The sequence below is a fragment of the Mytilus californianus genome, unplaced genomic scaffold, assembly GCF_021869535.1.
Source record: "Mytilus californianus isolate M0D057914Y unplaced genomic scaffold, xbMytCali1.0.p SCAF_2, whole genome shotgun sequence".
Classification (NCBI taxonomy): Eukaryota; Metazoa; Mollusca; class Bivalvia; order Mytilida; family Mytilidae; genus Mytilus; species Mytilus californianus.
The window spans coordinates 38337327-38364575 of NW_026262668.1; the positions used below are offsets into that span (position 1 = coordinate 38337327).

The window sequence follows — 27249 nt, forward strand, 5'->3', positions numbered from 1 at the left end:
TATCTCAAAGTATATTCCATCCTTAGATAGATTAAATTTATCATTACAGGGTCTGAATATCGGCCAGTTTGGACCAACATTGTTGGATCTGCAGATGATTACTGGATGTAGCTTAGATCAAGCTTCATATTTCTTTAATGCCCATACCATTGGATATTTAATATCTTCGGTGTTGACCGGCATTATGTTCGAAAGAATCAACAAGCTGTTGCAGATGTTCTTTCCTGCTCTTATATTGTCCGGGGTGGTTGCAGCTATTCCATGGTGCATTATATATGAAGTTATGGTCACCATACATTTTTTCAAAGGTTGTTGTTTGGGATTTATTGATGCAGGTAAATAGTCTACTATTTTGATTGTTAAATGTCCTTCATTCTAGGCAAATATCCAGTTGAAATGAAACAGTATTACCTTAACTTCTTTCTCTTAAATATATAGGATTAAACGAAACAAACAATATATTCATAATCCGATAACTCAGACAGCTTGAAGGACACCGGATTTTAATAATTATCAAAACAGACAAGAATACAACTCATAAGCAAAAGCATATATACATTAGGAAAATCATTACAATTATAATGAAATGCTAGTATACTGTCTTTTAAGCAAATAAATTAATTACAAATAATGGCAAAATCTCTTATCAACGACGATCCCGCCTTCCAGGAAAAACTAAAACGAGTCAACTCGGTCAAACTACGTTAAAAACTGAATATGACGAGGAAAAGTCTCTAACCCAAGATACAGAACTCTTTTTTCTAAAGTGTCAGCAATGTAACCGTCTTTGCTAGTGTCAGACTTCCATCTACTGTGCCTTTTAATGCATCGTTCATTAACTTCTGAACTGACAGCGGCGGTCTCCCCACCTGCTAACAATAAATGCAAACCTAAATTCAACGAAGTGCGACTAATTTCAGACTTTTCAATATAATTTTCTAGCTGCTGTGTTACTTGTTTTCTTTTTATGTCTAAATATATAAAAATCTGAATGCAGATCCAATTTTGCCACCTGGATATAATTTTTGAAAATATTGACTGGACATGCGAAAGTTTTCCCGTTTGAAATTAAAATTTCATTGCCCTGCCTATATTGGTCCGTTTTGCTTTAAGAAATAAATAATTTCAAAAATTTATCATACAAAATAACGCTTTTACATTTTAAAGAACTAAACTCGTCAAAACGGAGAAATCCTGCAAAGATTAACACTATCATAGCCAAATCCCTTACAACTACTCAATTATTTGAATATTCGAATTTTGTACATAGTTCAATAATCATGTCAATACTAACAGGTTCTTTCGTGTTGGCAGGTTTTCCGTTTAATCCCTTTGATCGATTCTTGTAGTGATTTAACGAAAGAATAATCAGTAGGGTCAGCAAAATCATCCAACCTATGTACTCATTTTCAAAAATAAATAGCACATTAATAACATTTGGAGAACAGTTTTTATACGACCGCAAAAAATTTTTGCGGTCGTATATTGGTATGACGTTGGCGTCGTCGTCGTCGTCGTCGTTGTCGTCGTCGTTGTCGTCGTCGTCGTCGTCGTCCGGCGTCGTCCGGCGTCGTCCGAAGACACATTGGTTTTCGCACTCTAACTTTAGTTTAAGTAAATGGATCTCTATGAAATTTTACCATAAGGTTCAATACCACAAAAGGAAGGTTGGGATTGATTTTTGGGGGTTATGGTACCAACAGTTAAGGAATTAGGGGCCAAAAAGGGGCCAAAAATAAGCATTTTTGTAACTTCCAGACATAACTTGTGTGTTAGTGTATGGATCTCTCTGACATTGTACCACAAGGTTCCATATCACACAGGGAATGCTGGGATTGATTTTGGGGGTAATTGCCTCAAAATATTAGGAATTAGGGGCAAAAAAGGGGGCAAAAAACAAGCATTTTTCTAGTTTCATGACAATAACTTGTGTGTTAGTGTATGGATCTTTCTGAAATTGTACTACAAGGTTCCATATCACAAAGGGAAAGCTGGAATTGAGTTTGGGGGTAATTGCCCAGAACGTTTAGGAATAAGGGGCCAAAAAGGGGCCAAAAATAAGCATTTTTCTAGTTTCCAGACAATAACTTGTGTTCAAGTGTATGGATCTCTCTGAAATTGTACCACAAGGTTCCATATCACACAGGGAATGCTGGGATTGATTTTGGGGGTAATTGCCTCAAAATATTAGGAATTAGGGGCAAAAAAAGGGGCAAAAAACAAGCATTTTTCTAGTTTCATGATAATAACTTGTGTGTAAGTGTATGGATCTTTCTGAAATTGTACTACAAGGTTCCATATCACAAAGGGAAAGCTGGAATTGAGTTTGGGGGTAATTGCCCAGAACGTTTAGGAATAAGGGGCCAAAAAGGGGCCAAAAATAAGCATTTTTCTAGTTTCCAGACAATAACTTGTGTTCAAGTGTATGGATCTCTCTGAAATTGTACTGCAAGGTACCATACCACAAAGGGAAGGCTGGGATTGAGTTTGGGGGTGATGAATCATAAGGGGGTTCAAAAAATTTTGGGGGGGGGGTTTCCTTTTTTTTCTTTTTTTCCTTTTTTTTTTCTTTTAAAATTTTCCATTTTAAGTTGGTTATTTCTGTTTTATATTTAAAAGCAAATAATAATGATATGGTAGGAGATACACACCAAACAGGATGTGTAAATTATTATATAATAAGTATTGTGCAATAGCAAGAAATTTTCAATTGCACAGTATTGCACAATAGCAAGAAATCTTCAATTGCACAGTATTGTGCAATAGCAAGAAATCTTCAATTGCACAGTATTGTGCAATAGCAAGAAATATCCAATAGCACAATATTGCGCAATAGCAAGAAATTGTCAATTGTACAGTATTGCGCAATAGCAAGAAATATTCAATTGCACAGTATTGTGCAAAAGAAGATACTTCGTATAAATTGCTTATTTCTTGACCAATTTCAATGAGGTTTTATTCTTGAATTTTTGGGGTTCTTTAATATGCTGATTCTAACCGTGTATTAAGTTTTTGGATTTTGGGCCCCGTTTTTAAATTGGTCCACATTGAGGTTCAAAGGGTCCAAAATTAAACTTTGTTTGATTTCATCAAAAATTGAATTATTGGGGTTCTTTGATATGCCGAATCTAACCGTGTATTTAGATTCTTAATTTTTGGTTCCGTTTTCAAATTGGTCTACATTAAGGTCCAAAGGGTCCAAAATTAAACTTAGTTTGATTTTAACAAAAATTGAATTCTTAGGGTTCTTTGATATGCTGAATCTAATCATGTATTTAGATTTTTGATTATGGGCCCAGTTTTCAAGTTGGTCCAAATCGGGGTCCAAAATTAAACTTTGTTTGATTTCAACAAAAATTGAATATATGGGGTTCTTTGATGTGCTGAATCTAACCATGTATTTAGATTTTTGATTTTTGGGCCCCATTATCAACTTTGTCCACATTGAGGTCAAAAGGGTCCAAAATTAAACTTTGTTTGATTTCATCGAAAATTGAATTCTTGGGGTTCTTTGATATGCTGAATCTAACCATGTATTTAGATTTTGGATATTGGACCATAATAGGTGAATGTCCAATTTAAAATTTTTAAGTTCTTAGACCACATTCATTCTGTGTCAGAAACCTATGCTGTGTCAAATATTTAATCACAATCCAAATTCAGAGCTGTATCAAGCTTGAATGTTGTGTCCATACTTGCCCCAACTGTTCAGGGTTCGACCTCTGCGGTCGTATCAAGCTGCGCCCTGCGGAGCATTTTATTGACTATTAAATTTTTCACTCCGAGTGTACAATGCGACGTGAATAGGACCAGCCGATAAATTATTAAAACCATGTTCTTTGATAAATGTACTCAATCTGTTGAAACTAAAAAATATGTCTCGTTTGTATTGTTACTTCTTGAATTAAGTAGAATAATACAATTTTTCTGTGGTAAATAAAAGTATTTTCATGAAATCAAGGAATTTACCATTTCTTTGTTAAATAGGCCAATACGGGGCAGAGGTCCATTCAGGACTATAATATTTTGAATATGTGATTATGTTTTTCTTGACTTTGAAAAAATATACCTTCAATTGATTGGATGGAATAAGTATATTTTTAACTTCATAAACAATTAGTTTATTCTTTTCTTTTCTTTTGTAGTTGGTAATGCCATCTTGCTGCATATATTTGCTCAGAACGTGAAGACATATATACAAATTTTACATTTCACCTTTGCTTTTGGAGGAATTATTTCACCTATCATATCGGCATCTTTTCTGACGTCTCCGAATAAAAACAATGATATAAGCTCCAAAAAATCCGAAGTCAAGTTTCATGTCGAAAATACATCTCTACCTTTTGCGGTAAACTTCACACTACAACAATCCGATGTGGCATTTAATGTATCTGAATTTTTCAGCCAAAACGAATATAACAGAGGTAACGGAGATTCAGAAGTTTACAAAGCATACACAATAATTGCGTTCATATCATTGTCTTCTGCCTTTCCTTTCTTAGTGCTTTACATTCTCAGTAATGAATCGAGTTGTCCTACGTCACAAATTCAAATCGAGAAAGATGAAAAAGAAGCCATACCGTTTCGTTTACGAGTATCGGTGTTGGTTATATTAGCTTTTGTAATTGCTTTTTATACTGCGTTGGAAGATACATATGCAGGGTTTTTGATGACGTTCACCGTAAAACATTTAAAATGGACGAAAGCGCAAGGAGCATTTGCTACATCAGTTTTTTGGACTTCTTTTGCCGTAGGGAGGTTTTCTGGTATTTTTATTGTAAATGTATTCAAACAAGCTAGATTATTACGGGTGTATAGTTTGCTGATAATTGCAGCATTTATTTGCCTGCTTGTAACATCATTAAATCTTATTAGTGAAGGTGTATGGGTGGCATCTGTCATCGCAGGATTTGCTATGTCAATCTTTTTTCCAATATTTTTTTCATGGACGGAAGAAAAATTCTTCCATGTTGACGGTAAAGTAACGGCATTGATCATGACATGTGCAATGATCGGTGTGATTGTCAACCCAATTATCCTTGGCAGAAAAATGAAGACCACGCCGATTTGGTTTGGCTATGTTTTATTAGTAGAAAGTGGAATGCTATTTTTATGTTTTAGCATTGGAGAATACATAGCAAGGTTGATAAAATGTTCGAGGCAAAAGTCGCATTTTGAAAGAGAAACCATGATTAACCTAGAAACTGTTGATCCACTTGTAAGTGACAATAAAATTTAATGTTCCGATTCTTATTATTTTGCACTCATTTAAAACAGATGCCACTGGCAGTTAAGCAAGACTGATTATACCCCACGCAACGAGTTGCGGAGGGTATAATGTTTTTGACCCGTCCGTCCGTCTGTCCGTCTGTCCGTCCGTCAGTCCGTCAGTCCGTCAGTCCTGTTTCTTGTCATCGCAACTCCTCTCAAACCACACAACAGAATTTCACGAAACCTTTTTAGATAATAAGGACATACTATGTAGTTGTGCATATCGACAGGAAATTTCGATTCAATTTTTTCTAGGAGTTACGCCTCTTTGAACTTATTTACTTTAATGTACTACTGCAACAGTTTGTCATCTCAATTCCTCTGAAACCACACTACAAAATTTCATGAAACTTTGTAGATAATTAGGACATACTACGTAGATGTGCATATCGACAGGAAATTACGATTCAATATTTTTTCCAGGAGTTACGCCCCTTTGAACTTATTTTCCCAATATACTACTGCAACCTTTTGTCATCGCAACTCCTCTCAAACCACACAACGGAATTTCATGAAACCTTTTCAGATAATAAGGACATACTACGTAGATGTGCATATCGACAGGAAATTACGATTCATTTTTTTTTTAGGAGTTACGCCCCTTTGAACTTATTTGCTTCAATATATCTCTGCAACAGTTTGTCATCGCAACTCCTCTGAAACCACACAACAGAATTTGATGAAACTTTGTAGATAATAAGGACATACTAGGTAGATGTGCATATCGACAGGAAATTATGATTCAATTTTTTTTTCTTATACAATTTTTTTTTCTTACAGTTATTTTATTTCTCCAGTGACAATGTGGGGACGTGGGGTATGTGAGCGCGCTCACTAAGGTTCTTTAATTAAGTAAAAGATTATGAATCTCTTAAATAAGATTACGAAGAAGTTAATAAACTATAACTAAATATCTAGGTTATTAATCTAAACTTGGATGTATTATTCATTATGTGTATTAGAAACTGCACGTGCCTTGAACGACTACACACACAATCTGTTTGATTGTCGTAAAGCAAATTAATCCAAAATTGTGCTATAAAAATGATATTTACATGTGTATATGAATAAAGGGGATATGTAAACATCAATGAGACAGAAACCAAACGACAAAAATAGCTAAAAGACATTACGAGGACAACACACAGTCTATAACAATAGCTCTAAATTGTCCCGTGTCTACAAAATTGCGAATAAATCAAGCAGAAACTATCAAAGATCTGCCATCAACACCAAAGTCTCCAATCAACCAAAACATTAAGGTATCATAACATAAGACAACCACTGGCCAGGTTTCTGACTTGTGTTTGGCCCATGAATATGTGACAGGATTAAGCTATTTTTTTTTAGATATAAATTAACTCCTTAATCTCGACCAATTGACTAACAAAGGGTACAAGAAAGAACACTAATTAAAAATCAGAAAAGGAAAACACCAAAAAATATAAATAATTATAATATGACTTTCTCCTTTTGCTTTGGATACAAAGCCATGTTCTATTTCCAATAAAACATGGGCTGCACGTGATTGGCGTCACAAAAAACTGATGAAATTGCAACGTCAGTTGAATTTTGAACAACGCCGGAGATTAAAATGGACATTTTTGTGTTGGTGTTCAACACAGTTCCTGTATTGTAGCTATCAGGCAATGCCTACCATTACCATGTTTTCTGAAAACATGTGTTTACATGTTCACGCACCTGCTAATTCTTTGGTACAGATCGACATTTCGACTTCTATAAAGTTTGACATCCGTTGTTAACGTAAATCCATCATGTTTTCAGTGATCTATTTATTCATATCTCCCCAGTGTTCAACCGTTTCATCATATTTGTTAATCACTCAATTTAACATTGATTTAAACATAAATTCAAAGGATAAATCATTCTCATTGCATTTTAGAATGTTTGACTCGGTAAACAATATTTATGCATTTCTGCCATGTTTCTTGCAGTTGATGTTTCAGGCCATTTGAGTACATTCTGCTCACACTTGTTTTCTTGAGTTGAATCCCCAAAAATGTGCTTTCAATATTTGTAAATATAAAAAGCTGACGACCTAAGTCAGAATGGTTTTCACTTAACTTGTTTATTTTAGTGAACTTAACCCCGGATGTTACTCCCTCATGCAAAGTTAATTTGGCTGCTCTGTTTAAAACTTTAAAGATCGATGCCATTGCTTTTGAAAAGTTTTTTTTAAATTTGGCTTTCCAAAATATTTAGCGTCGAGCATAACATGGTAAAGCTTATTCCGGAAACTCTTGTGTGTAGAAAAATCGTCATCAAATGTTTATAGTTTCATACCTTTCCCCTGCCCTATTTCCCCTACGTTCAGGTAACGGGATTATGTTCAGTATCCTGTTTACTATATCATTTGTTACACATCAAATTCAAAAAGTGTTATTTTCATGTTCTAGCACTGGGTCAATACCGTTGATACTGGACTGCTAGTCCCTAAGGGTATCATCAACTCAGTGGTCGGTGTTACGGTACTGACACGATTTATTACACACCTTCTCTAAAGAAATTATGAAGGAAATAAGGTTCCAGCTCACTCAAGCAAAGTTGACCGTACATTGATTTTGGCCATTCTCTTGATGTTCTTGATGGTCATATATATATATCTTTTTATAGGACATAAAAGGAATCTAAGGTCAACTTTGCATGAGGGAAGTGAAACTTAAAAGTTTCTTCATTATAATTTCTTAATTTAGCAACACAGAATTTAGAAAAAATTTCAATCATGTCAACACCGAACAATAATTAACTCCGACATTTCGAGCAGGAGCGAAAACAACAGTCCTATAGTTTCTAAAGGGAAACAACTCAATTGTAACAGGTTACCGATTTTCACTGGTAAAGAAAAATAGAAAGTACGGTATTATTTCACATATTTGAAGCTATTTCTAGTTTAAGCAAGTAGTACCAACAATGATTGATGCCTCGTTAATTTTAATCAAAAAAAAAATAAAAAAAACCGAAACGATGACCATATCTAGAAAAACAGCGAAACCCCATAACCCACCAATATACATGAATCATACGCTTATACAAAGAGTTCAAAAGCATAAACATTTATGGTTAATTTTTCAAGAAAACTGCTTTTGGGAAAGTCATGTTAACTATATTATTGATAAAGCTACTCCGCGCTTAAATCTCATTAGAAACTTAAAAGTTAAGTTATCACGTAATCATCTGCAAATTATTTCAGTATATCAGTTTCATCAGGCCTATTCTCGAACATGTGGATACTGTGTGGGATAACCTACCAACTTATTTGAAGGACAAAACTAGAAAGCATCCAAATAGAGGCGGCTCATATTGCCACAGGAGCCACCAAACTTAGTTCTCAAACTAAACTTTAGTGTGGACTGACTGGGTACCTCTTAGTGAAAGAAGATCCAGACATAAAACTATCAAAAAATGAAAACAACACGTAATTAATTTCCTGCATCCGAAGCGCATTTCTGGATTTACCTTCATCATTAACGCTCAAAGCCGAATATTTGAAAGCCAAGGATGTATAAGAACCGAAACAGTTGAAGAGCTATATGACCTAAAATACCTAAAAAAAATAGCCAAATTCATCTAGGGTCAACTTTGCCTGAGGGAGTTGAAACCTTAGTTTCTTTAAAATTTCAAAATTTATAAACGGAAAATTTTAGAAAGGTTTGTTATAAATCATTTCAGTACCGAAGTACTTACTACTGAGCTGGTGATACCCTCGGGGGCTGGTAGTCCATCCGCAGAGGTAGCGACCCAGTGCTGTACAAAATGAAAACAACACGTTATTAATTTCATGCGTCCGAAACGCTTTTCTGGATTTACCTTCATCAGTATAAAATCTCTCGAAATGTTTCATGATCAGGCTCCTGATTACCTTTGTAGTCCCGTACCTCAACAACTTTGCCAGGTTTATAACTATAATACTAGAAGGGCATTTGATGTTCAAAATATCAACTGAAGAACTTCTTTTTATTAAAATTCCCTCCTATACATCTGTTATTCGTGAATGGAACAGCCTTCCACAATATGTAAGATGTAATCCATCAAAAATCATTTGAATCGTGATATTCTTCCTATTATAATACTGGTTGTAGGAAAAGCCAAATACTTCACGTCAGACTTCGGTTGAACTGCAGTGGCTTTAATGAACACTTTTTCAAGAAAAATATAGATCATTCCAGCCTCTGTATATGTGGACAAGTTAGGAGCAGCAAACACTATCTGCAAGTGGGAGGTTTGGCTAGCTATAAAACCAGGTTTAATCTACCATTTTCTACATAAGGAAATGCCAGTACCAAGTCAGAAATATGACAGTGGTTTTCCGTTTTTTTTTATGTGTTTGAGCTTTTGATTTTGCCATTTGATAAAGAACTTTTCGTTTTGAATTTTCCTTGGAGTCGGTATTTTTGTTATTTTACTTTTTCTGGAATGTCATAATTATATACTCATGCATTAGGGCACAAACTATTTCCACACTTCCAAGAAATGTTAATATACAAACATTATAATGGTTTACTCCTGGTTTGCCCACTTTTAACTACACCAATTATCTATTAGTAAAGAAAACAAAATAGACAAAAGGTTTTGTTTTCTATATATATTCAGGTATTTTTTATTTTGTAATTCCATTTTCATAAATGTATAGATAAATTATAAATAAATCATATATTTTTTTCTCTCAATAATTTAACACACATGTAAATCAATGGCACTAGCCTGTTTTAAAAGTAATATAAAGTATATTTAAAAAAAAAACTAAACAAATTTCGTGCGCAGATTTTTGGGGCCGCTGAAGGCCCGAAGAACCTATAGAAAAATGTATGCAAAATCATGCATTCTGCGCATTTCCCAGAACCTTTCTTGATCAAAAATGCAAGTTCTGTTTTAATTATTTTTTGACAATATTTTGGTCTCAAGGCAAAATATATAGTTTCATTGTAAGACTTTTAGTTTTTAAGGACATCAAAAGACCAATATGTAGGATAAAGCAAAAACATGTAGTTCACATATAGTTTTATGGATGTGGCTGCTATTTTTTTTTTAGATAAAAAATCCTTAAAAAAAATAGAAGTAAAGTTAAATTTTTTTTTTACTAAATTACAAATGGAAAGCAACACTAAGAGAATAAAGTAAATGTTCCTGAGACAATATACCTAAGTTAAATGAAACCCATTTTCAGACATTTCATTCAAGTAAATTAATATTTATACATTATATTATTTAAAGATTTGGGAAGTTTTTCCCTAAAAAAATGAAAAGGGCGAATTTTGGAAGAATCTGATGCCATCTCATACTTTAGAATAGCATTTATAAAATGGCTTAAAAGACCTGCCGAGTTATTTATTTTCAATACATTTTAAGATAGTTTATTTATTTTCAAACTCCTCCCCCCCCCCTACAATATCCTATGGTCGTCACCTAATATATCATGAATCAAGTTTATAAGTGCATTCAATGCATAAGGATATAAATAGAGCACTATGGTAAAATAACAATCTGTTGGGTTTTTTTAAAGAAGAAAATGCTAGCTTGGATGCAGATTACTGTTCAAATTATTTCATTTGTAAAGCTTGGCTACTGAACAGTTGCATTTTTGTCGAGCCTTCGACTTTTGTCGAAAAAGCGAGACATAGCGATCCTACATTCCGTCGTTGGCGTCGTCGGCGGCGTCCACAAATATTCACTCTGTGGTTATAGTTTTTAAAATTTTAATAACTTTCTTAAACTATCCTGGATTTCTACCAAACTTGGACAGAAGCTTGTTTATGATCATAAGATAATATTCAAAAGTAAATTTTGTAAAAAAAAAATTCCATTTTTTCCGTATTTTACTTATAAATGGATTTAGTTTTTCTGCCAGGAAACATTACATTCACTCTGTGGTTAAAGTTTTTGAAATTTTAATAACTTTCTTAAACTATCCTTGATTTCTACTAAACTTGGAAAGAAGCTTGTTTGTTTATGATCATAAGAGAGTATCCAGAATTAAATTTAAAAAAAAAATCCATTTTTTCCGTATTTTACTTATAAATGGACTTAGTTTTTCTGCCAGTTAACATTACATTCACTCTGTAGTTAAAGTTTTTAAAATTTTAACAACTTTCTTAAAATATCTTGGATTTGTACCAAACTTGGACAGAAGATTGTTTAAGTTAAAAGCTAGTATCTAGAAGGACATTTTGTTAAAATTTTGCTCCATTTTTTCCGTATTTTACTTATAAATTGACTTAGTTTTTCTTCCAGTTAACATTACATACAGTCTGCAGTTTAAGTTTTTAAAACATTTACTAGATTCATAAACTATCCTGGATTTTTACCAAACTTGGACAGAAGCTACTTACAATCAAATGATAGTATAGAGAGGAATATTTTTATTATTTTTTTTCCTCATTTTTGTTGAGCCCGCGATTAACAGCAAAAGTAGGCGAGACACTGAGTTCCGCGGAACCCTTACGAATTTTTATTCTATTTGTTAGAATTTATTGTCAAGTTCAATACATTTTCCTGATAAAAACTATATTAAAACTTTTGAACATTTTCATTGATTTGATAGCAGAATATAGTATTTGATAAAATTTTACAGGTAAAATAAAAGGTAAAAAATATGACTATAATTCAGAAATAAACTATAATTGTTAAAACAACAACCCACCCTATGTTTACATATGCATGTAATTAAAAGTGGGCAAACCAGGATGACACTCATTATTATCAGGTATCGAACTCCTCAGTAATGAGGAAAACGAAAATATTTTAAAAGTTGTACAAAGTTTTATTTTGGAAACGGGGAGATTTGTTTTATATCTTTTGATTTTTATGTCGATTTAGATTTTGGAACTTTGTAAATGAATCTATTTTGTGGAACATATACATAGATCTATACTGTGGGTTTCTTTCCACTATATTCCCAATGCTGTCATTTTGTCAATGGAGACGGATTTATATAAGTTCTTCTTGTTTCCGAATCCCTGTATTTCTATTGTATAATTGTAAATTGTGCACTTTTGAAACCGAATACAATATATTTTAAAACAGTAAAAAGAACAAATGCAACTAGATATCATTGAGATGGGAGCCATCTCTGTGGGCCCCGCTGTGAATAATGTGTGGTAAAAAAGAGGTAGGGCCAATTTCCCCTGAATTTTTTTCACAGAAGGGCCAATATCAAAAAGTGCTGAAAGAATAAAATTTATGATACAAACATGAAATAAAAATGTTTTTTGGTCAATATCTCGATTTTTATGTATTATGTTATGTCTGGAAAATAGTTAATTTAACCTCCAAAAAAGGATGAAAGTCAAATATGCGGAATTTACCGTGTTTTTAGGTTGGAAAAACAGGGAATCCCCCTAGAAGGACATTTCAAACCAAAACAAAGTTATTTTTTTTTGTTGCTGTTGTAATTTATACAACTTTTCCCCTCAAAAAAGAAATTGGTTTAGTGTGTCCTTAATACTTAAAAACAACTTTTTTAATAAAAAGTGGAACATCACTAAATTTTACCTATATAGCTGCTTAATATCGACTATGTTCTCAGTCGCCGTGGCTCCATCGGTAGCGCTTAAAACTGTAAATAATGGATTGTTTTTAAGATGGGGTTCAAATCTCACGCTAATTTTTCTCATTTTTTATGTTGAAATATTAAAATGTTATGTTTCTATCACATTTTTTCGGATGTTTGTTTAATTCAAAGAGTCACACTGAAGTAGGTGCATGCTTGTACATAACCAATAACACGAGAATTGATTATATAGCAATGAAGCCCAATTGTTGTGTGTGTTATACACATAACGAAAAAAGGCCATAGCAGAAAAAATTCAAAACAACAAAAATATTTTTTTCTAAATCTTGACAAGAACGTTTTAGAAAATAGTATGATATGTAACAAATGCAGACAGAAATTTTATCGCCAATCCACCAACTGTGTAGATACTAGAACTGGCATTGTTATATTGTACCACCGTCCCTACACCGGAACCTAAGTAATCAGAAAATGAAACAACACCAAAGAAAAAATCAATTACACTACCAATCGTGACTGTAGGTAAAACATCAAGAAAGTGTTGAATCTGTATCACAAAATAGGGTCGATCCATTTGGTACAATGCCATGCAGAAAAACCAGATAACATGTGTTTGTTACGCAAGCCGTTCTAGTACCAACTGGTGTAAGCTGTTGTCCGGTTCATATAGACGGTAAACCTTAAAAGCTGGAACAGTGTATAGATATAGATACATCCAGATTGAGGAAAACAACATCCCAGTTAAATGCGTCCGATATTTTTTGGCTTCTTGGCATTAAAACAGAGACCGATCTTGAATCAGATTAGCTGATTTATATCAGATAATTAGATTATTAAATGTTTCTTGTATTTATATTTAACCCCCTTTTTTAGGCGCCAATTAGGGGCATTCAGTTTTTCGGTCTGTGAGTCCGTTCGTTCGTTTGTCCTTCGTTCGTCCGTCTGTTCGTTCGTCTGTCTGTCCCGTTTCAGGTTAAAGTTTTTGGTCAAGGTAGTTTTTGATGAAGTGAAAGTTCAACCAACTTGAAACTTAGTACACATGATCCCTATGATATGATCTTTCTCATTTTAATGCTAAATTACAGCTTTTAATCCCAATTTCATGGTTCACTGAACATAGAAATGATAGTATGAGTGGGGCATCCGTGTACTATGGACACATTCTTGTTTAATATTTTGTTAGTTTTAAGTTAAACAAAGCTGTGAAATACATGTAATCTACAAATCACCCACCAACATTAACACGCTAACTGAAGCACCATGTTTTTTTTTAATACAAAACTAATTTTGAATATCTATTAGTGGATAATTCATATTTTAATGCTCCTCAGGAGCATTTACAAACAAAATCAATATTGGTTTTGATAAACAAAAAAAATCAATAGTCTTGGCCTTGATTATTGAAGGAATACCTGTTCAAGGTATAAAAATAGATGATGTGACGTGTTTTCATATACTATAATTAGTATCTATCGAGCTATTTAAAAACATGATTTACCCAGCTAATCAAATGAAAAAAACTCACGGGAAAATGGCCCTACCTCTTTGTATCTTTATCATTGGACATGGGGTTGTCAACTAAAACCGAAGTTTTGGACCTTGACCTTTGACCTAGGAAGTTGTACATAAATTATGACACACCCTCTGGTGTTGGTTTATATACATGTCAAGTATAAACTTTGAAATCATAACGGTTCTCAAGATATAGAGCGGACACGATCTTTACCATAGGACATGGGGTTGTCAACTAAAACCAAAGTTTTTGACCTTGACCTTTGACCTAGGAAGTTTTACATACATTATGACACACCCTCTGGTGTTGGTTAATATATATGTCAAGTATAAACTTTGAAATCATAACGGTTCTCTAGATATGAGTCAGATATAGATCGGACACCACTTGTTATGGACGGACGGACGGACAGACTGATCACTATAGGGCGTCCGCCATTCGGCGGGCCCTAATTAACTTTAAAGCAACCTCACACATGCATGCACCGGTTAGTTATCTTAAAAAAAGTTGATGGTTTTCCGTACGTGACCTAAAAAAGAAAAGTTAGTTGCTGTAAACGTTTAGTAAGGAAACGCAGAAAATACCAGAAAACTCCGTTATCATTCCCGGCGCACCGTGAAATATGAAATAAAGCTAAAACCATCCTATTTTCCATTAAATTATGATACTGCGAGCAAGGATTCAAATCATCGTCTGTAATCCGCTTGTATAATTTAAGCTACACTGAATTTACGCTACACTAAAAGTCACGGTAGCAGTCTTCTTCTTTCTTTACTGTGCCGGGCTCCTCTGGAGCATTATCGCACAAATAGCATTATCAAACAAATATGTCAGCCGAAAAACTAGCTACTTAGACTACTTTAACACATAATAATAGTCTTAGATACAAATTATAGTTCGGGTGACCTTTGCATTACTTTTTACTGATCCCGGCTGCTATTCTATCAGGACAGTTTATAGGCATTTCAATTGGGTAACACTTCCTTTGACGTCACAAAACCGGAATCGCCATATTTAGACTGCAAGTGACTAATTTTGATAAACATTGACCAAAAGCATTCGATTTTGAGCAAGAACAGGTATATATGTTAATTGAAATACGTTAGAAAGAATATTGATTGAAGAAATTATGCAGGGATAATCTCATTCTGTAGTAAAAGTGCGCTATTAGCGGTCTAAATTCGGGTCAAAGACTCGCATAACATGGGTCATGAAATAATTTGAAAACATTTTCGCTTTTTGTTTTTCAAAGGGAAAACTATTTTCGTTGAACATTTGCGACAGTATCAAAGCAAATCACCTTTTAAAACTAACATTTTAAATACATGCATGAGATTTATTCAACAGGACTGCTGGTAACATATATCGCATCACAATACCTCACTCAATTTTTGACAATTATAGGGAGTGTACATAATTTTCCATGGTTTAGTTTATCATGTTTATTGTACAGCACATGGACAAAGGTTATTCCCTTTCGCCCTTTTAAATGATGTTTTTTACAAGATATACAAGGTTTTAAGTCCATAATAAAAATATGAATATTAAGTTGCCCAAACCCCAGGTGCTTGGGGAATACACCTTATCGCTATTTAATCCATTCCGTGTAAGTTCTAAAATTACACAACTTTTTCATCCAGTTGAAGCTATCTGGGGCCCTGTTGAAACAATGTATCATGCATAATACTTTTTAAAGAGACCTGTTAAAACCATCGTAAATACTTCAAACAAAATATTTTTTTCACTTTAATTTGAGTTTCGAAAAAGTGAAACATAATCTATCAAAGTTTCAAAGTGTTGGCTTTCTAAATTTTTTCCTCCCTCAGCTCGTTACTGATGACCTTTGTTTTGGCACCGGAAGACCCAAACAGGAAGTTGTCTAAGTGACTGTTTTTTTCCGGATTGGGTCAAATAGCGATAAGGTGTATGGACCCCCCCTTTTCAGTGTTTTTTTTTTAAATATCCTGTTAAACATTTATTTTGTTATTTAATGTGTTCTTGCTCTTTTCCATACAATTTTACAATCACAGTAGTATATGACTCTCTATTACAATGTATTATTTTCCACAAGGCAGGAAAGATAAAAAAATAAAAATATTGTAATCTGCTCACCTCCTGCATATTTTTATGCACCATATTTCCTTTAAATCATACAAAAGGACATGTATCAACACAAAAATCTTACATTTTCGTTTCTGTTGATGGCTTGTGTTAATTTATTAACAATCTAGAAATTACAAAGTTTTGATCCTTGGGTAGCCAAGACAAGACTAAATTACTAGTAATACCAAGATCAAAGATCCTAGCTGAGGGCAGAATCAAAATTGGCAACCACTACAACACAATTTGGGGTGACTCATCAGCAAAAGCAGATGTAGCAGAAATGATGGCCACTGGTGAATGGTCGAGATGAGAAAGCAACTGAAGATCTACAAAGATGCTTCCCCAAAATATTCACCAGCCAAATCAAGTGAAGATTCATCACCAGATGTACCTTCCCCCTCCTTAAAGAAAAAGAGTGATAACAGTGCCAAAGTAATCCATTGGTGGGAGGGAATTCACCTCACTGCTGCTTTAGATTACCCATATCACTTTAGATCAGCAACACCATCAACAGTTTTGCCTATTGGATTTCAACCACCTACATGTACATCACCAACACTGACAACACCAGCAACTTCACAGTCACAACCTGTAACAACAGTTCCATGTCAAAATGACAAACAGCTACATGTACCTGGTAACAGCCTACTTGCAGCGATAACAAACCTGGAGTCCCAGGTTCAAGTTATGAGAGATCGCTAGCTCAAGATGTTGCCATGAGCAAACTTCAACAACAAAATGAAAGACTCATTCAACTTGTATAGAGCCTAGTAGAAAAACTGACATCAACTACAACAGCAACCCAAAGTGCACATTTGACTCCATACAGACCATGGGGCAACATGACAGCTACTCCCACAAGACAACATTCTATGAATGTGACCTACCGAATTAGACTATTTACTGGATTTGTAATAACATAAGCAACACGACGGGTGCCACATGTGGAGCAGGATCCGCTTACCCTTCCGGAGCACCTGAGATCACCCCCAGTTTTTGGTGGGGTTTGTGTTGCCTAGTCTTTAGTTTTCTATGTTGTGTCATCTGTACTATTATTTGTCTGTTTGTCTTTTTATTTTTGGCCATGGTGTTGTCAGTTTGTTTTCAATCTATGAGTATGACTGTCCCTCTGGTATCTTTCGTTCCTCTTCTACACAACTTATCCCAACATCACTTTTTTCTCCTTCATTACCTGCCAAAACACCTGCACCATTAACTGCGATACCACACCAACCATCACCTACTGTTTGCAGACCTTCAGCAACATCTACTAGATAAGTGCCATCCATTAGTATGTTCAATGTCATAGACTCTAAACTTTAGCATATACCATCCTAGTATTGTATATCATCTGATCATCAGGATTTGGTAATTTAGCTGAAAACAGTCTCCGGGACAAGTTTGCACTTCCGCTGAGTGCAAAAGTTGTCACCTTAATTTTAGGAGTTAAGTCAAAATGAAGTTGATAACTTGGTTGGTATTGGTTCCCTGATATTTGTCCTAAAAAATTTTGGCTCTAGCACCACTGTTGAAAAAGTTATGCCCCTTTATTCAACAATTTCCTCAGAGGAAAAGTAGTTTTCCTCAAAGGAAATCAAATTTCCCTAAAGGAAAAAGATTTTTCCTTAAGGGAAATTGTATTTTCCTCAAGGGAAAAAGATTTCCCTTAGGGAATTTGCTGCATTAATATTTCCTTTGAGGAAATTCTATTTCCTGTGAGGAAATTTGCGGCTTCAAATTTTCCTTTGAGGAAATTTTATTTCCTCTGAGGAAATTTGAGGCTTCAAATTTTCCTCTGAGGAAATTTGCAGCTTCAAATTTTACTTGGAGGAAATACTTTTTCCTGTGAGGAAATTTTGTCAACTGCAATTTCCTTTGAGGAAATATTTAACAAACACTTTTCCTTGAGGGAAAATTCAATACCACAAATTTCCTCTAAGGAAAACATTGTTCTCCAAATTTCCTCTAAGGAAATTTCTGTACATCAACTTTCCCTGTAGGAAATGCTTTCCCCTATTTTTACTCATTGTAAATTTCTTCACTATACAAACAGTATGAACATAATGTTTACAAGACTTAATAAATGATACAAATGATATTTAAACTTTAATAAATTTTTGACTCAAAATTATCATGACATACAAAAACAATATAGTGAGTCTGACTGTTTAGGTCAAGGTATTGTACATACTTTATATGACTTTAACTTTGATTTTTAAAATATTTTTTGTAGCAAAGTAATCTGTTTTCTTTGTTATTGTTTCAATTGTATACATTAATAAGCAACCAATTTGAATGTCATACCATTTGTGGAGTTCTTAAGAATGCGTTCATATTTGCAAATTAAATAATAAAATAAACACTTTTCTTGTAAATTTTAATTTTCCTCTGTTTCAGCTGCTGTGTACAGTTATTCAATTCACTACGTAAAAGTTCATAACATAAATTATTCCATTCACTAAACAATTTCCTTCAATTCTTAGAGAAAACATTTTTGCAATTTGTTCTTCGAATATCTTCTTCAGTATATTTGATATGACATGTATGAGGGAGCGATGTAAATGAGTGGATAAAGCTGGTGTTCCTTTCAACAACAAAATACTTTTTTTTTCTTCATTTCTCCCTTCTTTCGACGAATATATATAATATGTTGTTGCATTTATACAATTGTGTTTTTCTGCATCTATGATAGAACTCCATTTTGTTTATAGCCATTATCATGTGATTATGATGAAATTTCCTATTTCTTTTTTGCAGGAAAGCACACATTCCATTTCACATTAATCCAATTAGCGCACCATGTAGATAGATATCAACTTTCAGTTTCCTCTTCAGTATTGACCTATTGATCATGAAAACCAAGATGTCTGATCACCTATAAAAACACAAAATAAACAAATAAAATGTTATAAATGGAGAGAGAAACAGCAATAAAAAAGCTTATTTTGTCATGTTTATGAACATTTTAAGAATATTTCCTTTTTACTTGCATGACTTGTGAGTTTTCTTAATTCCGTGATTTTTGTCTATGGGTTTTTATATTACCCCGACAGTTGATTTTGTGCATTTTATCAATCTTTCGAGTTGAGGCAATTGCAACGGTTATTTTTACAGTTTCTTTATATGTTGAGCTGTTAAACCACTGTCCAAGGTTAAGGTAGGGTTGAGTGCTCACAAACCTGATTTTTTTATTACATGTATTAGTTTTTATTGATTTTTAACTAGCTGTCAGTAGCTGTGAGTACTAACAGATCTTCGTGTCTTTTCTTTTAAGAAAAAGGTATAAATTTCCTGCTTAGTCCGGACTGTTTATTTTTTTGCAGGAAATCTACCGGTATGTCATTTGTTGTCTGGTGAAGAGTTGTCTTAATGGCAATCATGCCACATCTTCTTATTTTTATATAACCTTGCCATATTCTGATTGTGCCTGTCCCAAGTTCGGAGCCTGTAGTTTATTCTGACACTCAAATTTAGTGGTTGTAGTTGTTTCATATCTGTCATATTTATTTTTTTTTAATTTGTTTTGTTATAAACTAGGCAATTAGTTCTACAGTTAGGATTATTTCAATTTTTCGTCTGAGGGCCTTTTATAGCTGACTACTTTGACAATAGGTATGGACTTTCTCATTATTGAAGGCCGTCACTGGCCTATAATTGCTTTCTTAGAGCCATGATCAATAGTTTTCATATTTAATATGCCACATCTTTTTATTTTTATAATAATCATGATAATCATCTTTCAAGGGCAATAACTTTTATAAAAGTGGCCTTATGAGTCTTATCGAGCATCACTGATGAGTGTTTTGTAGACGAAACGCGCGTCTGGCGTAAATACAAAATTTAATCCTGGTATCTATGATGAGTTTACTTACCATTTAGGTTTTGTTGACTTCTGCAAATTTTAAATTGCCTATCATTTCTGCTGTTTATAATTTCTCTGCATCTTCTATAGTTCTTGTCCTACACATAAAAAGAGTAAAAATTATTATTTAATGACATCTTGCATCAATAATTATTTTGCTGTTTAATGTATATATTAAAACGTGTTTAATAAAAAGCTGTACCATGAGTGCTTGATAAGCTTGTTGCCCTTTTAGCTTGGGTTTATGCTTTAAATGAATTTTAATGATCAACTACATTATAGAAAAACTCTGAGCACTGCGCAACTAAGACCCCCCCCCCCCCCCCCCCCCACCTACAAAAAACAAAACTACAGGCTCTAAAGAGCCTGTGTCGCTCACCTGACTCTATTTGGGTTTTTGAAATCATATAAAAAAGATAAAAATCATAACAGATACTTTAAAAATGATTGAGGCCATATTTGGTTTAATATTGTCCTACTCCGCTGGCGGCCGTCTTGGATGATGCATCAGCTACAGAGTAACAACACTTGGTCAACACCTCATAAGGAACATTCATGCTATGTTTGGTTTCATTCCATTCAGTGGTTCTCTAAAAGAAGACATTTGTATGTATTTCCTATAGGGTCCTATCTTAAACTAAGTCCCCCGCTGCCGGCCATCTTGGATGATAGATCGGCAACAAAGTAACAACTCTTGGTCAGCACCTCATAAGGAATTCAGTGGTTCTCTAGAAGTTCAAAATGTAAAAAGTTAACAACAGCAATGGACGACGACGGACGCCAGGTGATGAGAAAAGCTCACTTGGCCTTTATAGCCAGATGAGCTAAAAAAGGACATGCACACAGAGTGGTATTCATTGAAACAAAACATGAAAATAATTTGGCTCCATTTTAAGGGATTTTGCAAGTGTATATACATTTTGTAAGTTTAAGGCCGTGATTTTTGAACAAATACAATTCTAAAACCTTCCATAGTGTGAAAATGGACAATTTTAAACAATTTTCCAACAACTAAAATTCCATAACTCTGCATCTTATATAAAAATAAATAGGGGATGATACTCCAGCTTGCATATCATATAAAGTTATAAAGGAAGATAACTGAAGAACGGTAAAATTTATACTACTAAAATTATAACTTGATCTGATTTTGTGGTAAAAAGTATTGCGTTAAAGTTTAATAAAATTTGGTTGAGGCAAACTTAATTTAGAGGACGGAAACGTAAAATTCATCATTTTTTCCATCTGTAAAGGACATAACTCTAGAACAGACTGAGTCAGTAAAAGTGACACCACCAAAATTCAAACTGTTTTTTGTGGTAATAAGCATTGTGTGCAAGTTTCATAACATTTGGTTGAGGCAAACTAAAGTTAAAGATAGAGAGCCGGAAACCAAAAATTCAGCAATTTTTATACGACCGCAAAAAAATTTTTGTGGTCGTATATTGGTATGACGTTGGCGTCGTCGTCGTCGTCGTCGTCGTCGTCGTCGTCGTCCGGCGTCGTCGTCGTCGTCGTCGTCCGGCGTCGTCCGAAGACACATTGGTTTTCGCACTCTAACTTTAGTTTAAGTGAATGGATCTTTATGAAATTTTACCACAAGGTTCAATACCACAAAAGGAAGGTTGGGATTGATTTTGGGGGTTATGGTAATAACAGTAAAGGAATAAGGGGCCAAAAAGGGGCCAAAAATAAGCATTTTTGTAACTTCCAGACATAACTTGTGTGTTAGTGTATGGATCTCTCTGACATTGTACCACAAGGTTCCATATCACTAAAGGAATGCTGGGATTGATTTTGGGGGTAATTGCCTCCAAATTTTAGGAATTAGGGGCCAAAAAAGGGGCAAAAAACAAGCATTTTTCTAGTTTCATGACAATAACTTGTGTGTAAGTGTATGGATCTTTCTGAAATTGTACTACAAGGTTCCATATCACAAAGGGAAAGCTGGGTTTGAGTTTGGGGGTAATTGCCCTAAACGTTTAGGAATTTGGGGCCAAAAAGGGGCCAAAAAACACATTTTTTTCTAGTTTCCAGACAATAACTTGTGTTCAAGTGTATGGATCTCTCTGAAATTGTACTGCAAGGTACCATACCACAAAGGGAAGGCTGGGATTGAGTTTGGGGGTGATGAATCATAATGGGGGTTCAAAAAATTTTGGGGGGGGATTTATTTTTTTTTCCTTTTTTTTTCTTTTTTTCCTTTTTTGTTTCTTTTAAAATTTTCCATTTTAAGTTGGTTATTTCTGATTTATATTTAAAATCAAATAATAATGATATGGTAGGAGATACACACCAAACAGGATGTGTAAATTATTATATAATAAGTATTGTGCAATAGCAAGAAATTTTCAATTGCACAGTATTGCACAATAGCAAGAAATCTTCAATTGCACAGTATTGCGCAATAGCAAGAAATCTTCAATTGCACAGTATTGCCCAATAGCAAGAAATATCCAATAGCACAATATTGCGCAATAGCAAGAAATTGTCAATTGTACAGTATTGCGCAATAGCAAGAAATATTTAATAGCACAGGATTGTGCAAAAGAAGATACTTCCTATAAATTGCTTATTTCTTGACCAATTTCAATGGGGTTTTATTCTTGATTTCATGGGGTTCTTTAATATGCTGAATATAACCGTGTATTTAGTTTTTGGATTTTGGGCCCCGTTTTTAAATTGGTCCACATTGAGGTCCAAAGGGTCCAAAATTAAACTTTGTTTGATTTCATCAAAAATTGAATTATTGGGGTTCTTTGATATGCCGAATCTAACTGTGTATTTAGATTCTTAAATTTTGGTTCCGTTTTCAAATTGGTCTACATTAAGGTCCAAAGGGTCCAAAATTAAACTTAGTTTGATTTTAACAAAAATTGAATTCTTAGGGTTCTTTGATATGCTGAATCTAAACATGTATTTAGATTTTTGATTATGGGCCCAGTTTTCAAGTTGGTCCAAATCGGGGTCCAAAATTAAACTTTGTTTGATTTCAACAAAAATTGAATATATGGGGTTCTTTGATATGCTGAATCTAACCATGTATTTAGATTTTTGATTTTTGGGCCCCGTTATCAACTTTGTCCACATTGAGGTCAAAAGGGTCCAAAATTAAACTTTGTTTGATTTCATCAAAAATTGAATTATTGGGGTTCTTTGATATGCCGAATCTAACCGTGTATTTAGATTCTTAATTTTTGGTTCCGTTTTCAAATTGGTCTACATTAAGGTCCAAAGGGTCCAAAATTAAACTTAGTTTGATTTTAACAAAAATTGAATTCTTAGGGTTCTTTGATATGCTGAATCTAAACATGTATTTAGATTTTTGATTATGGGCCCAGTTTTCAAGTTGGTCCAAATCGGGGTCCAAAATTAAACTTTGTTTGATTTCAACAAAAATTGAATATATGGGGTTCTTTGATATGCTGAATCTAACCATGTATTTAGATTTTTGATTTTTGGGCCCCGTTATCAACTTTGTCCACATTGAGGTCAAAAGGGTCCGAAATTAAACTTTGTTTGATTTCATCAAAAATTGAATTCTTGGGGTTCTTTGATATGCTGAATCTAACCATGTATTTAGATTTTGGATATTGGACCATAATAGGTGAATGTCCAATTTAAAATTTTTAAGTTCTTAGACCACATTCAATCTGTGTTAGAAACCTATGCTGTGTCAAATATTTAATCACAATCCAAATGCAAAGCTGTATCAAGCTTGAATGTTGTGTCCATACTTGCCCCAACTGTTCAGGGTTCGACCTCTGCGGTCGTATCAAGCTGCGCCCTGCGGAGCATTTTATTCCATTTGTAAAGGGGCATAACTCTAGAACGGTAACACTGACACCACCAAAATTCACACTTGATCTGAGTATTGTGGTAATAAGCTTTTGTAAAAGTTTTATAACATTTGGTTGAGGCAAACTAAATTAGAGAACAAAAACCAATGACTTTGGGACAGACGGACAGACGGTCAAGGGTTGACCCACTATCACATGACTATGGGTCATAAAAATGTAAAGGGAGTTTATGTCAATATATTAAATCAATTCACCAAAGTTTCATAAAAATTGGTGAAAGCATTCTTGAGACTATCCAAAGTCTCAATATACAATAAAAACTTAAATCAGAATTTTTTTTTTAAATTGAAAGGGAAATTATCATGATTATATGTTAATTGGCAATATTAATAAATGCATGCAACAATTTCTGAAATTTACAGTATTTAGGCTTTTAACCCCACCATATTTTTGCACCTGTCCCAAGTCAGGAGCCTATATGTGGCATTTGTCAGTTTTGTATGATTTTTAATTTTAGTTTCTTTTATATATTTCAGAGTTTTGTATAACGTCCATTATCACTGAACTAGTATACATTTTTGTTAAGGAGCCAGCTGAAGCATGCCTCAGGCTGTGGGATTTTCTCGCTGCATTGAAGTCACATTGGTGACCGACTGTTATCTGCTCTTTGGGCAGGTTGTTGTCTCTCTGACACATTCCCCATTTCTATTTTCAATTCTATTTTAAATTCAATTATAAATGTTAGGCTTCTTGTTGATTTGTTTTACATTTGTCATTTCGAGGCCTTTTATTATATTTACAGCTTTCTATATGCATAGGTGCTTGAGGACAGGATCCTGTTTTGAGCCCCCCCCCCCCCCCCCCCCCCCCCCCCCCCATAGTCCCTCCCCCTTATTATCATAAATCTTAGATTTTTCAATATATATCACTTATTTGTACCATATACATACTAATATACCATATTTTTACTCTTAATATGCATGTTTACTATCAACGTGAATCTCGACTCCTGTCCTCAAGCACCTATGTCTATATGGTGTGAATTTTGCTCATTGTTGATGGTCGTACGGTTATCTATAGCTCAGCGAAGCAACATCACAACTGTTTCCAAGTTTGTGAAGTCAGAGGACTATATTCATCTTTCCGACTTTCAGATCATTTGTTGATTTTTCATGAATATGTGCCATTCCAATATGAAATAGCTAAATCATGTATATATTAAAAAAAAACTTTAAACTACAAACTAGGATACTCATTTGGGGAACTAATGATTTGTTGGTTTTTCCCTAGTCCAAATAATTATGACGTCTGGCAAGGCTATTTTTTTTTCTGGGACGCCTAAAATTATAGCCTTGCAAGACGTCATAATTATTTGGACTAGGTTTTCCCCACCATCGACATCGTCCTGTGGACGAAACGAGTTTGGCGCATTAACAAAAAGATCATGTCTGTAGTGACAAGTTAGTGTGTGTGCTTACCAATATTTGAATTTTATGAGCCTTCTTTTTGAATATTTTTTTCATTTTTTGGTACAATACTGACGTCGAGTGCTGTTGTTGTTGTGCTGTTTATTTTTTACAAAAGCGATCAAGTAATGCAGGGGAAGGAAACTTACTTAAAAGACCAAAATGAGTCGCAACTAATGGTACATAAATATTTTACTATGCAGTCAGTATCCTGATATACATGTATATACTCTTAGACTCATTTAACAGAAAAATCGTACAAGTAAAAATACTCGTTAGTCATGAACATTTTAGATCACTTAAGATTTAGATTTTATAACTTAATTTACGAAAGATGATAATTTGTCAAATAAGCCCTTGTAACCAGGTGCTGCATTTTTTAGCACGTGTCAAAAAACAGTTTAAAGTGCCGGGATCTGACAGAGCTTTCAAGAGCTATTTCTGTTACTGTGAGTTTATTATATATTTATCACAAAAAGCTAATGCTAATTTCTTTTCATTTAATATGGGTCTATATGAAGCCCCCACCCCTCCTCCAGCTTATCTGATTAATTTACGATCACTCTGAGTAAAGAAAGTAAGTCACAATTGCTTATATAAGGTATTTTAAATTCTGGTTGATAGTTGTCTCATCACCAATCATACTACATCTCCTTATTTTTTTTACAATAAAGCTATATTTAGATGCGGTATAGTGAGTGATGAATGTGTAAACATGCAGCATGCTTGTAAATAATTGTTAAAATACAGCACAAAAGATGCATAATATATCAAACTCGAGTCAACGCCATGTCAAAAACTAAAAAAACAACAACAAAAAAAACCGACCAAATGACAAATAGTCTATAAAAACAACTATAGCATACCAAAATATATAATTTGTAAAGACTTGCATGCAACTTGGCCTATACAGTAGCTCTATGTTCTTATAGATCTCATAACATTACGATTAAAAGTCAGATTATGTGTCTGTAAGTTTATTAGAAAATTCAACGAGACACGTCCTAATCAGGTAAAATCCAAAATAACAATTTACAAATTCATATCTACTGCCTGTTGTATATTGCTTACATGATTGTATATTGCCAAACGAATAAATATGTCTGGTACGGGATGGCGGCTTCGAAGCGGAGACAAAAAGACCCAGATAAATGAAAGTGTAGAATTTTTGTTGTGGAGAATTTTTTTTTAAAGAACTAGATTCATATCTCAGAATTTGAATATAGCATCTCGTTTTCTTTAGATAAATTGTTAGCTATTACTGACTATAATAATTACCCCCCTTATAAGTATTCGCAAAACATGAAGTTAATGATCAATGAATATGAAAACATTTTATAAACTTTTAAGTATAAATATTGGTAAACGGACAGCAAGTCATAGGACTATTAGTTTACAATAACTGTTGAAAGGTTATGAGAGAAAAATCTGGATGAATTTATTTTTATTAGAATGATTTATTTTACAGTAAAGGCTTCATATTTTTAATCAGTTATTTGTAAAAGAAAGGTGACATGTTTAACACCATGTAGCCAGTAAATTAACAAACTACTATGATGGATTTTTTTCTTTACAATCATTGATCATTATTAATATTTGAGAATAACTTTTGTTTACAATTCGTTTTCATAAATAATGGTTCAAGAAAAAAACTTTTTGAAAATTAGTCTGTTAGTTTCCAAAGAAAAAAATATCTTAAAAACTGA

The 27249-nt window shown here is 33.8% G+C and overlaps 2 protein-coding genes and 1 long non-coding RNA gene across 5 annotated transcripts in view; 2 read left to right on the plus strand and 1 right to left on the minus strand.

Moving 5' to 3' along the window:
• LOC127727923 (sodium-dependent glucose transporter 1-like) overlaps window positions 1-5249 on the plus strand; it is a 61478-nt gene extending 56229 nt beyond the window's left edge. Inside the window, exons 6-7 of one of the 2 annotated variants that reach the window (XM_052235078.1) lie at window positions 50-335; window positions 4146-4281. Coding sequence is in view for 1 of the 2 variants with exons in the window: in XM_052235077.1 (XP_052091037.1) it covers window positions 50-335; window positions 4146-5239 (1380 nt within the window). In the remaining variant the exon portion in view is untranslated. Of the gene's footprint in view, window positions 1-49; window positions 336-4145 lie in introns of both variants that reach the window. The other variant, XM_052235077.1, reaches the window with a different exon arrangement.
• Window positions 5250-15307: 10058 nt separating this feature from the next.
• Window positions 15308-27249, plus strand: part of LOC127727918 (integrin beta-PS-like) — a 116158-nt gene continuing 104216 nt past the window's right edge. For both annotated transcript variants that reach the window (XM_052235068.1, XM_052235069.1), the window contains exon 1: window positions 15308-15391. The gene's annotated coding sequence lies outside the window, so the exon portion shown is untranslated. The remainder of the gene's footprint in view (window positions 15392-27249) is intronic.
• Window positions 18965-25775, minus strand: LOC127727944 (uncharacterized). Its single transcript, XR_007993925.1, has 3 exons — window positions 25556-25775; window positions 20288-20375; window positions 18965-19290 (listed from the first exon to the last, which is right to left on the minus strand). It is a non-coding gene; the product is annotated as an uncharacterized LOC127727944 (long non-coding RNA).